Here is a 13,338-nt window from a genome sequence, read left to right on the forward strand (position 1 = left end):
TAGTCTTAAAGATACATTGGACTAAAATTTTGTTGTACTACTTCAGACCAACATGGCTATCCACTTGAATCTGTAAAGAGGAAAGTATGATATTAAAAGTCTTTTTCATTATTCTTACAAGTTTTGAGGATGTTCAGATGCGTGAGTATACTGTATGGGATTTGTTTCTGGTTTGCTATGCAGTGCATAACAAATTTAGAACAATCAGACATCATGGAAAAATCAGTGTGGTGCAATGGCTGGTTGTATCTGGAGATACTCAGGGCCATTCCACACAGTGTTAATGTTGCTGAATTGTTACCATTGTATAATATTACTTATTTTTCATTATTCACGATGTCATACACAATCTGCAACACTCCCGCAAAAAATGCTTCGTCCCCCTAAAAAAACTGCTAGACTCTTGAGAACAACCTGCAACACATCCGAAAATGACATGTGTGTTCTCAGTATAACGGTAGCAAGCATGTCCCTCCCTAAGCTCTCGCACCCAAGCTTCTGGGGTAGCGATTGCCATTTCCCCCCCTTAAAGCAATGAATAAGCGATGCTTCTTTGGCTGAAATCCCTCCACAAGCAATTATCTGTAAAGTTTCCAAGCACAATACAGCCCCCCGTTCGACACTGCCCGTAATTTCAGCCAGAAATAGCACGGGGGGATTTTCTTTTTTTTACTTTAAGAGCATGTAAACGATTACGTGCCAGCTCCTACACCAGTGAAACATCGAATGAACGAATATGCGTTGCTACTGGTGTTTTCGGGTTTTTAAAAAACAGTTTTTAAAGGGAAGCGTGAACACAACAGTTAATTGGCTGTTCTGTTTGATTGACGGCCAGGGGCAGGAGGAAGCACGGAAAAATATCGCCTCCTTTGTTGCGATTTCGGCGAGACCAGAAACTTGTGCATTACAAGAACAGTGCTAGTGGGAGAGCCTTTTTTTGACAGAAACGGCTGTGTGTGTTACCGAGACCTGCCGCTTTTGATTGCAGCGCTTTTCAATAGCGCTCAGATTTAGCAGCATTGCCCGTTGTGCGGAATGGCCCTCAGGTTCACCATAAAATTATTGGATCACCCTTTCACCACAAGAACAATGTTTGATTCCAGTGGCACCTTTAAGACCAATAAAGTTTTATTCAAAGTACAAGCTTTTGTGTGCATGCATGAAATTTCAGCCAAGTTTTCTTCAGGATATAAGCTTTCATGTTCAAGCACAATTCTTCAGATACTTGCAAATAAAAGCTTATATTTGAGTAAAACTTTGTTGGTCTTAAAGGTGTCGCTGGAATCAAACTTTATTTTGAGTGAGAGAAGAAGCGAACATAAAAAGAGCTACTGGATCAGACCATCTAGTCCAGCATCCTGTCTTACACAGTAGCCAAATAGTTTCTCCTGGATGGCCAACTACAGGGCCTAGAGGCTGAGGCTTTCCCCTGATGCTGCTCCTGGTTTTGGGATTTAGAGGCTTAGTGCCTTTGAATTTGGAGGTTTCCCTCAGTCACCATGGCATACAGCTGTCGATATCCTCCATGAATTTATTTTCCCTTTTATTTTATTCCTGTGGTCATCCCTACACCCTCTTCTAGACAGGGTGGGGGACACCGGAGGAAACAAAGGCAGGGCAATATGGTGGCAGCTCCTCCCCCATGGTCTAATTCTAATAGTAACTCCTCAACATTTCAGGCAGAAGTTCTGTTTAACACAATGCCCTTTAATCTTCACAATAAATCAGAAGCCCGACCTAGCCTCACCCACTCTGGAAAAGCAATTGGTGGGTATTAGGAAAAGTGTTGGTGGGCTCCATGGTACCCAGTGGTTGTTGTTGTTAGGTGCGAAGTCGTGTCCGACCCATTGCGACCCCATGGACTATGATCCTCCAGGCCTTCCTGTCCACTACCATTCCCCGGAGTCCATTAAAGTTTGCACTGACTGCTTCAGTGACTCCATCCAGCCACCTCATTCTCTGTCGTCCCCTTCTTCTTTTGCCCTCGATCGCTCCCAGCATTAAGCTCTTCTCCAGGGAGTCCTTCCTTCTCATGAGGTGGCCAAAGTATTTGAGTTTCAAACCCAGAAGTACCCCTCCCTTATTGGGCCATGTTTACTTTTTCACACTTTCACTTGAGACCTACTTACTCAGCTGAAGCTGCAGGGAAATCAAAGGAATGAGAATGCATGAATTTATCAAGTAATCCAAGAGCAAACTGGAATTGAAATCCCATCTCCCCTGCATTCAGAGATTCTATCCTCTGATCATTCTTATAAGGAGTAGGCATGTAAGGTACAGTGATTTCGTTGGTTGTGACTGAAAAGAACACTTTCATTACTGAGAGATCAGTGAAAAAGACATGCAAGCATCAAAATCCATGTGAGAATTTCCAAATTATAGGAGCAACACAGGCTCCATTTGTCTGAGTTGGCTGTGTTGCTAGGCAACATAGAGTAGCAAAAATGTTGCCATGCATTTGCTTATGTAAATGTATGTGGAAATCAAATGTTGAATTAGATCAAACAAAAATGACTGCCTATCACCTCCATTAGCTTTTAATAGTTGGGATAAAACGTTTGGAAAGGAACCAAAAAATGAAATGTTCTCCTTGTTTTCTTCTCTTTGCAAGCTATGCAGTACTGTGTTTGAAAACAGATATTTGTTTCTCACTAGGAGTCAGCAAATGTTTGGGAGGGTGCCCGTAGTAAATCGCGAACTAAGGATTGGTTAGGATTTCCTTTGTTCACTCTCAGGAACTCAGGTTGGTTGCGCAATATCCTGTTACTGTGAACTGCAAAAGTGCTGAGTAATGCTACAGCCCCTTTTCTATGGCTGATGCAAACCTGGAGAATTTGCATCATCATTTAGCAAGAGTAACTTGGTATGACAGGAGCTTATATACAAGTCCACGCGGAAGCTAGCTGGCTTCCAATGACAGAACGACACCAAGGTAGCTGTGTGAAAGAGCAGGTGTTCCTGAGGAGCATTTAGATAGCAGCTAAAAAAAAAGAAAGAAAGAAAAAAGCGTCCAGGACACCTGAAGAGTTTTCTACCTGTTGTTGAAGAGTTTTCTACCTGTTGAAAGGCTAGAGGCAGTGAGGTTGTGTGTGTGTGTGTGTGTAAAAGCAATTAGCTACACAGAGGCACAGAGAGGAACGGAATACCTGAAGTGCCTGTTGGAGAGTTTTAAAACATTCTTTTGTCTTGAGTGAGTTGGCAGGGCTGAAGCATGTTTAGGAAAACGACGGTGCCGACAGTCTCTAATGGCAACTACCTGGAGGAGCAATCAAATGGCAGGTTGGTCTCTGTGCGCAACACCAAGGCAGTGCAGGCAGACAAAGTGGTCCTGAAGAAGAAAGTCACTTTTCTGAGAGGGGTATCCATTATAATTGGCACCATCATTGGAGCAGGAATATTCATCTCTCCCAAAGGAATACTTGAGAACACAGGCAGTGTGGGAATGTCCTTGACTGTCTGGACTGTCTGCGGCATCCTTTCACTCTTTGGTAAGTTTGTGAAAGTTTATAATTGATCCTTGGAGGCAGCTAGCAGAATTTTAAAATGTTTGATACTGGATGTCAAAAGCCAGGTTGCAGACACGGGACTAATGGTGCTCCAGCATTTGTGGGGATTGTTTTGCTGGTTGGCAGGAGCTGTAAACTGCACAGATTGTCACGCAAAACTCTGCCGAACAGTGTTATAAGGACTTTAAGACCGAATGGGATTGCTTATGACTCCCTGAAGTAGTTGGAGAGAGGAATTTCCTTTATCACATTGTAAAGCTTGCCGTTTGTGATGGCTTTCTGCCACAAGCAAGTTACAGCATGCCCACAGAGCATTGGCAGCTTGTGAGGGGAACCACTCAGTCCAAACACCTGTGAAATGTGTACCTAGACTGACCCGGTTCCCTATCTGATAAATGAAATGGAGTAAACTGCTACCGAACTATTTTCTGGAAAGGCGGCAGAAGTGGTGTGAGAATGTTCATATTGTTAAAAGGCCATTGAAAAAGTACTGGTATGTCTAGATCTTGTGCCTGCTGATCCGTAATGCTCTCCTCTTGATGCTTTTTCTAGTCCATGAAAGTTTATGACATGATAAATGTTAGCATTTATGATATTAAATCTGTTAGCGCTTAAGGTGGTGGCCGTCTCCTGGTTGTATTTGCTGCAATAGACTAATACTCTAGAATTCGGTGCCTAATTTCACTCATTGATGAAACAGGACACTCCATGTATGCTCAGAATGTGGTTACATTGGTCGTTCCAGAACTGAGTCCTGACGTGGAACTCTCAGATTGTGAGATTGTGGAACTCTCAGATTAGGTTTTAAGATTACGAGTTGGTCTGGCTGTTTTAAAAATTAACATCATTGTCCTTCTTTAAATGGGAAAAAATAACCCCAGGTTTCCCCATATATTTATCAACTACACAAAGAATACAAAGAATTACATTCAGACCAGCCGTATGAAACAATGGGTCCCTTGACTGCTTTAATAAGTTAATCTGAAGGAAGCTGAAGACCCACATGACTACTGGCATCATGATTAGCCCAGGCTACTTATTTTCTAGTATTAGGAACTGTAGATAATGTGAGCGAGTGTCAAATATCCACTTCAAACACAAGGAACATGTGAATGTCTGCCTGTGTAAACTTGCACGCTTTGAACTACACAGGCAGGGCTTCATCCCCCCCTGCTAAACCTACAGTTGAACCAAGTCAAAAGAGATCTTGTTCAGAAACTGAACATATTGTTATTGCTCCAACAGTAATCTAGAGGGACATTTTAGGGATTAGACTCAAAACCAATAACATTTTTATAGGCAGAAGATAGAATTTGTTTGTATCCATGCCACATTTGAATTGACTGAAGAAACAGGGGAAAAAACCCACTGCTCTGGAATGTGTAAGTTTATAGCTTGTGATGTTTGTAAAATGTATAGCTTATGGAATTTATAACTTGTATAGTGTGTTCTAAAAATTCTTTCACACAAGCCTTACACAAAAACAAACCCTTGATCCTGCAAGGTCAGTACAGTTAGTTCACTCTGACTGGCAGCAGCTCTGCATGGCCTCAGGCAGACATATCACCGACTACCTCATTCTTTTAACTGGAGCTGCCAGGGGTTGAATCTGGCACCGTCTGCCTTCCAAGGAGATACTCCGCCACTGAGCCAAGGACCCTATCTAAGGATAAATGGTGTTAATTTAAGAGGAAACTTTTCATATAGGGTTGCTACCTTTCTCAGAAAAAATCTTATGTATTCTGGCTTTCACAAGGATAATATATAAATAGATGTGTATTCAGGGTTATGAGAAATATGATGTGATGTGTTAAGTATATGCTTGCAGGTATATGTATTCAAGTGGTTAGACAGGTGAAAAATAGCACACTGGAGTGTCTCTTTAACAGGAAACTAATGCAGACGTTGGAGTCCTGGTTTTGACTTTGGCAAACTCCTTATCATTGTGAGATGAGCACTCATTTTAGATAACACTTTATCTTGATAAAAGCTCGAGCTCTGGTTGGCATTCTCAAGCATGGTATCCAAGCAGCATACCAGGACTGAAGATTTGTGGACCGAGAACCCCTCAGTGCTTCCATCAATCATATATGGATTAATATTCAAACAACATTCCTTGACCCTGTGCCAAACACAGCCAGTACTCAACAAATATTAAGAGTACATGGGGGAGGGGGGGGGGAAGCCTTCGGCCAATTTACTTGTATTTTGCCAATATGTAAAGGAAGAGGGTGCCAGTATGAAAAGTAACTGATATAGCTTTTTCCATCCATATTTGGATAAAACTGATTTCTGGCATATTCTGATTTTGAGCAAACCTAAACCTGTTCCAACAGAAGGTACCAGTGCTGCTGATTTTGCTAGTTCAGATCTCTTCAGGGCCCTGTGGCTGAATGTATTTGGAAATATTGAACCACCGTTTCCTGAGACCACCTCCTGGAAGTGTTCTGTCAAGCAAAATCTGAGGACCAAACTGCTTTCCTTGGGATGTCTACAGTTAGATCTCTTAACATTTTAAAACAATAAAACCTGAAATATACTTGTGGGGCGTCTTCTTAGTGGTGTGAAGAATGGATACTTAGGATTACAACTTCACTCTCATATTGTAGAAGTATAATTAATGGGATGAAAATATTTGCACATAATATGTTTGAAAACAATATATTTATAAACAACAGTCAGTTTGCTTTTCCAAACTATTTTTCATATGAACTATGTTTTTGAAGGTGCTCTCTGTTATGCTGAACTGGGAACAAGTATAAAGAAATCTGGAGGGCACTATACATACATCTTGGAAGCCTTTGGCCCATTGCCTGCGTTTGTAAGAGTCTGGGTGGAGCTCCTTATCATACGGTGAGTAAACTTTGTTTACGTTTTCTGTCTTGCTAGTGCACAAAGGCGAAGAACACTTTTACAAAGCAGGTATGCAGGCATAGTCAAATGTGCTTTGTCTCGTAACCTGGGCTCCTCCTAGCTGCTTCCCAAAATATTTTTATTATAGGCTATGCGAAATAATGTATTTGTTTGAGCCAAACTACATGTTATGACAGGCACAGCTCCAAACTATAGCTGCTTATGCTATTATAGTGGGAAACGTAGGCATTTAAAAATTGCTGTGAGGCCCATGCTGCAGTGGCACCTGGTGATCTTGTAATCCTCTGCACCTTTTAAAATGCTGAAGCAGCTGGGGGGGGGCATGGAGGGAGGAAACAAGATCATTTGCTGCCACCCTGCCACGAGCTCGAACAGGACTGGTACCTCACAGAAATGTTTAAATGTTTACATTTTCCTCTAAAATGGTGTTGGTGGTCACAGAATCTGTGGCCACCATAATATGTAGTTTGGCTCTGTGTTTCTCAAACTGGGGTCAAGGGCTGCCTGGGGGTTCACAATGCTACTTTAGATGGTCCACCTGGGGGATTGACAAGAGTAGAGGGAGAGCTCTTTCATATCCACCTGGCTAATGAGGAAATGAGCCCTTTCAGTTTTCTAGTAATGAGACATGTGTAGAATTGAAATTATTGAACTGAAGTCTGTGAGACTGAGGTTCAAATTTCTCCTCTGCCATAGAAGCTTGTGAGGTGACTTTGGACCAGTCATACAATCTCAGCCTAATTTGCATCATAGGGTTATTGTGAGGATAGAACAGAGGAGAGGAGAATTATATAAGGCCACTTTGGGTCCCTATTAAGGAGAAAGGTTCCTCATTTCAGACAAAGGTGGTTTCATTAGGAAGATGCTGGTCACTGATCTCTGAACTGAAACTGATTGATATAGATGGACATTGTCCTTCAGGTACATTGTCCGACAGTTCATGACAGTTCATGACTCATAAACCACAAACTGAACCCAACTAAACTACATTTTCCTGGTTTGTGCCCATCCCTATATACAACCTCCATGTGCAAGTTCGGGACAGGTATGCTAGGTACAATTCTGCTTCCCCTTTAAGTATTCAACTTAATAATTTGAATCTGGCCATGTTGTGTTTTATATTGTATTTTGACCTAGACAATATTGTCTTGGTGATAAGTAACATTTCAAAATTCAAAATGGATTTATATTTTGACTCTGTTAGTGTGCTGGAGCCCTATAGGCGGTTAAAGATGGGTAAGCAGAGTGTTGAGACAGTACCGCAAAAGGAATTAGATGATTGCCAGAGGTCCCTGAGCAGAGTCTGTTCATTTAGTCCATTTTGCATTGAACAAATGCAAAACTAGCTTTGTAGGTGTTTTTCAATATAAGGTGGAAATCTATATAATGTTCATTTGGAAGTGTATTTGGCTGCCTGCTGCAATGGGAAGCATTATACTTCCTCTACTATTATATTTCCTGTGTGATGTGATGTGTGAAAAAGGAGCTGATCTGGTTAAACTGGTTCATCAGTACCTTTCCCCCTCCCTTCCCGAGAGAAAACATTTTTATATGGAGTCTTAGCTGACCAGAAGTAATCTTGTCAAGTAAAATTTACACTGGTAATTCTCTGCAGTGAACAATTACACAATGTCCAATTATATGAATTACTTCATACATTTATGTGCTAAGTAAACAAAGGCAGCTTAAGTGGCCAGCTAGCTAATAAAGTGATCTGTCCAGGACTTAGCCTCTTGATCTGTTTATCTTAGTTCTGTGTCTGATTGTCTCATACTCAAGTGAAACAAGCTTGTCTTTTCACTTCCTCTCCCTCCTCTCCCAGTCCTGTCAGCTCATATCGTCTGATCTTATTGCTACATGCACAAACGTAACAAAGCTTAGTAAGAATGATGTAGTTTAAAAAGAAGACAAAAGAATAGTGCTAAGTCACTATGAGCTTTACATATTTTTCAAATACATCAGTTTCACAGTAACTAAATTAATGATCAAATGCTAATATGGGTAGCCCAGAGCATGCAAATGGTGCACAAGAAGAAAGGCAAAACCGTTTTCCAGCCATGTAAATTGCATCATCCAAACATTTACCTGGTATTAAGCCCCATTGATAGACTTGAGTAGGATTCTTAGTAAACATATTTAGGATTTTCACTGAAAATCTGCCTCTTCCTCTGCATTAACTGTGCATGGATTTCTGATTTCCTTTATTCCAACAAAGTTTGTCCTCTGTTATATCTCAGTATTTATATAAACACTGGAAAAATTCCCAGAGTCTAAAGATAAGTCAGTTTGGAAAGACTGGAATTTAGAGCAAATAATAGGAAGTGGCTACTTAACCCTTAACTTAAGGTTTACACTTTTCCTTCTGTGGGTTCCAGATAAAATGGAATCTTATGAGACTCTACACCACAATTACCCCAGAGCCAAGTAGGTGGCACTGGTCAGTCATTGACTAGATCCTGTTTCCCCCAATACCCATATTGGCCAATCAGTCCAGAAGGTTGCCATGATAAACTGTAACAAAAGTCAACAAGAAGTCCAGAAGAATCAATAAGGTCATCTAAGGTCATCCATTCATCAAGGCAACCAAAGCCATTTTAGTTCCAAACTCAATCTGGAAATTAAGTATCCTACTCTCAAGGGGTATTTGCTACTGAATTGTAGTTATTTAAAGACCACAGATCATTTCTCCAGAGAGATTTCACAGCCACCTCCCAAAAGGTGTTTGGCACTAGAATCCTTTCAATAAGTATTCAGTATTTCTGAACTCATCCCCATTGGCAGCTAGCTTTGATGGGAAGGGTTGAGCACCACTGTATGTGATTTATTTACTTCCACAGACTAGAATACCTAAAAGCCATAGTGGTTTGCCCAAGCCCCAATAGCATCCTGTGCTCAACCAATAGAATTACTGGCATCCATATTATCGTGGATACAAGACATTTCCTATGAAATGCTTAGCTTGATGAAGAGCTCAGTTGGAGTGCTTTACACAGTCATACTGGTGGTAAAGAAGTGTGAATACTTCATTGCCATCAGTCTCATAAAGGATATCCCAAGGTGAATTCTAACCTGTGCTGGGTTCATTTCCTTTGCATTCCCCTTCATTTATACAATTTCATCTCCCCAAGGAGAATGGCCTCTATAAGATGGTGAAGGCTCCTAGGGACAGGCATGTCCACCCACAACATAACTAAGGTTCAATTATTGACCGTGACAGAGGTAAACTGAGATATAGCGGTTAGTCCTAAAAATATATTGATTGTACTAATCATCATTTGCAATGTAGACCACAGTTTGATTTTCTAAGTAATCAGGGAAATCATATTTAGCAGTCCCATATTGCAGTGACTTCCAGGGGGCAGCAATGACTAGCATTGTGTTTGCCAGTATTGAAGACATAGGGTTTTCATAGGGTTTTAATGAAGCTGGCAAAAATTCTAGACCTAGCACATGTCCTATACCTAACCAATGTGTACTGATCCATTGTTTATTTTCATCTGTTGTTGAATTACTGTGAAAAAAGGTCAGACAGTAACAGGAATATGGCAAGAATGGTGCTGGGATGGGGAAACAAATGTGAAAGGAATGGTGCTGAGTGGAGAAAGAAACCAAGTGGAGAGTAGGATTAATCCTGAATTGTACTTGTTAAGGGTGGAGCTTCAATGGTGCTTTTTTCTGTAATCTGTTTTCACTTTCTGTGGCACAATTAGTTTTCTTTAGAAACAACAGGCGTTTACCCCTATTTCGAGTATTGATGACTTTATCCATATAAGAAACAGAAGTGAAGCTTATGGAAGACTCATTAGTATGAAGGAATTTCTTTTCAAAAACAGCAATTCAGAAGCATGTCATGTCAGCCATTCTTATTTCCAATGAAGAAACGGGGGGGGGGGGAGAGATATGAGGAAAATTCTCATCATAAATTGTTAGTCTGACTGGATATTTTGCTCTTTTTAATTTTTATATATTCTTTTGCAGGTTATTTCCCAGTTATTGTCATTTCTGCTTTGTGTAAAGCTATCTATCTGCTATTTTTGTATGTTTTGTAAATTAAGCCCATGAGGTAATTTGTTGCACACGATATATTTGATTTAGCCAGCAGTTCATATAGACATGTATAAAATAGTATTCCTGTTCATTAGTGAAATGACCATTTCTTTTTCTCTTTTGTTAGCCCAGCTGCCACTTCAGTGATATCCCTGGCATTTGGACGCTACATTCTGGAACCACTGTTTATGCAGTGTGAAATCCCAGACCTTGCTGTTAAACTTATCACAGCTGTGGCCATCAGTAAGTCCTAGAGTTTGACGCAGCCTTTCTCTACGTTTCTACCATTGAGAAACCCCTAAAACATTCTTCAGGCTTCGAAAACCTCAGTACTGATATGATCATGCAGAAAATGGTTGGGAAGCATAGCTGTATACATGCCCATCTGGGGCCTCTCCCCTTCCCACCCCCTCCAGGTCTATCATTAGCCATTTGGGGGGGGGGAGGTCACATGGCCATTTATAGTCATATCACCCAATAAGTGTTTAACAAATGTAAGAAAATATATTAAAAATTAACTAATTCCTACCCATTCCGGAAACTCTTCCAGGGCTGTCAAGAAACCCTGGTTGAGAAAGCCTGGTTTAGAGAAAACAGGGTGAGGCAAATGATGCAGCAGAACAAAAGTTAATGACATGATACATATTATTTAAATTACTCTTCTTGATGCCCAATTTAATACAAATGTAAATGTAACCATAATTTTTCTAACTGAACTGTTTGTTATCTCAAAATAGTTGATTTTTGTAGATTTCTCATAGTGACCATAAAGTACTTCTAAAAGTGTGTGGTATGTAAGTGAGTCTATATGAATAGATCTGGAAAGGGTGGTGAAGATATTGGCAAAGGCCTTTCAGAAGTGAGAAATAAAATTCACTACTCCCTTGCCCTTGTCAAAAGCTGAAATGTCAGACATGATGTACTGGCAGCTGCTGAATCAGGTACAGCAGAATCCCAACACAGGTGAAAATATGAAGACCAGGTTAGGCAAGGTGAGGCACAAGTGGGGATACAATAAAAATTAATGGCTCAGCTGCTGCAGGGAACAACAGTAAGCTAATCCCTTCTGCTAGTGAACCAGAGAGTTCCGAACATAAAATATGCATCCTTGAGGGCAGCTACATAAGTTAAGCCATGTCAGTTAAATGGCATCCTGTTGTTAGCATGCCTGAAAATTCCATGGTGAGAGGTACAATTTGGCAGTGTTAAGCTCCTTATTACCAATGGAGCAAGAGGCTAAGCGTGGCTTGTCTATTTTGACTGACTCCAATTGCCAACCCTGGGTTGGGAAATTCCTGGAGATTTCGTGGCAGGGAAGGAAGCTCAATAGAGACAGATAGAACACACTCTTCAGAGTGATCATTTTCTCCAGGGCAGCTGATCTCTGAAGTGGGGAGATCAGTTGTAATTCTTGGAAAACTCCAGGCCCTGTCTGGGAATTGGCAACCAAATGAAAATTATTTTTTTAAAGAGAAAAGTCACGTTCTTCTCAATATTTATGAGGTTTTTGTTATAGCTGGTCATCTGGTGTTTGTCGGTCAAGTGCAGAAAGTAATGGTGTCTCCCTTGGGCTCCAGTAAATGTCTATTTTATTTCTTCCATTCCTGTACAATTAAACTTCATACTTCAGGCTCAGTAATATTATGCAAAGACTTGATATAGCCGGAGGATTAAATCCAGTGAAGACTGAAATATTAACATTTGAAGGTTCTGTGTCATGTAGAGAGTATGGACTCTTGCTGTAGATGGGATTTGGCTTCATTTTGGAGGTCCACTGGAGGAAGCTTATTACACAGGTATTTCCATGTCAGCCTCTGGCTTCCTGCAGTTTGCCAAGCAAAATGCACTCTATTTTCATTTTCATTTTCCTTCCATTGGCCTGGCCCCTAACATGTATGAGAAGTTCTCTCTTTCCTTGCTTGTCACTCTAGCTCATTATGGCAAAAGAGAAAATAGTCTTAGGATTCAAATAGTGCTAAAATTAAGTGTGCATCTTTTAAGAAAATATTTAAAGTTTAATGCATATGGAAATGTCTAATACTAAAAGAAAGAATCAGGAAAAAAGACATATCCACACATTTTGTTTTCTTGCATTTTCCATCTGCTGATCTATTATAGAAGGCTTGGCAGTAGTAAAATGCTGTGATTATAGGTTGGCCTCTTATACACATATGCATTAGAAAGCAGCAGCAGCAGCCAGGCTAGGGACTAGAAAGAAAATTAAAGGCATAGAAGAGTAGGAAAAGGATGCAAGGCAATTCTGATTACATAAAGGAATGAACTAATTTGGCACTTTCTTGATTCAAATTGACCTTGCACTTCCAGCCCTGAAAGAAAGAAAGAAAGAAAGAAAGAAAGAAAGAAAGAAAGAAAGAAAGAAAGAAAGAAAGAAAGAAAGAAAGAAAGAAAGAAAGAAAGAAAGAAAGAAAGAAATTTTTTTTGCAGATGGGCTTTTCCACCCAGGGGAAAATGAGAGTGAATCGATACTCGTCTGCATTTCTTTCTCTCCTAATTATGTTAAAACCTGAAGATCCATCTGAGTAATTGAATTAAAGTTGTGTTTTAGAGGTTAATACTTAAAATATTTCATGGAAAGATAGCTGTAAAATGGATGTTTGAAAACTGCAAGGTCTCTGAGAAAGAATGGAGTGTGTGTTCCATTAGAAAGAATTACTTAAGCATATGTAATTTGCACCCAATAACAGAATCATCTGGTATGGGATTTCATTACTGCTAACTTAATGGGAAAATCTTTGGAGATAAACCAGGAGTTTATACAGTCATTTTTTTTAAAAAGAGAAATAATCAATATTGCAGGAGGGCAGAGTTTTCCTGTAATAATGACACCCTCATGGGGAGTTAGGAGTGAACAGCAAGTCGTTGCCATGGGAACCAAATGAGAGGCAGTGTT

General features: G+C 40.3%; 1 protein-coding gene across 1 annotated transcript in view; it reads left to right on the forward strand.

Moving 5' to 3' along the window:
• The first annotated feature begins 2,861 nt into the window (after nt 1–2,861).
• The window catches only part of SLC7A11 (solute carrier family 7 member 11), a 67,448-nt gene continuing 56,971 nt past the window's right edge, over nt 2,862–13,338 (forward strand). Inside the window, exons 1-3 of the mRNA XM_077300278.1 lie at nt 2,862–3,488; nt 6,233–6,359; nt 10,555–10,670. Coding sequence (XP_077156393.1) covers nt 3,212–3,488; nt 6,233–6,359; nt 10,555–10,670 — 520 coding nt within the window. The 5' untranslated portion in view covers nt 2,862–3,211. The remainder of the gene's footprint in view (nt 3,489–6,232; nt 6,360–10,554; nt 10,671–13,338) is intronic.

This window comes from Paroedura picta, chromosome 10 (genome assembly GCF_049243985.1).
Source record: "Paroedura picta isolate Pp20150507F chromosome 10, Ppicta_v3.0, whole genome shotgun sequence".
Lineage (NCBI taxonomy): Eukaryota > Metazoa > Chordata > Lepidosauria > Squamata > Gekkonidae > Paroedura > Paroedura picta.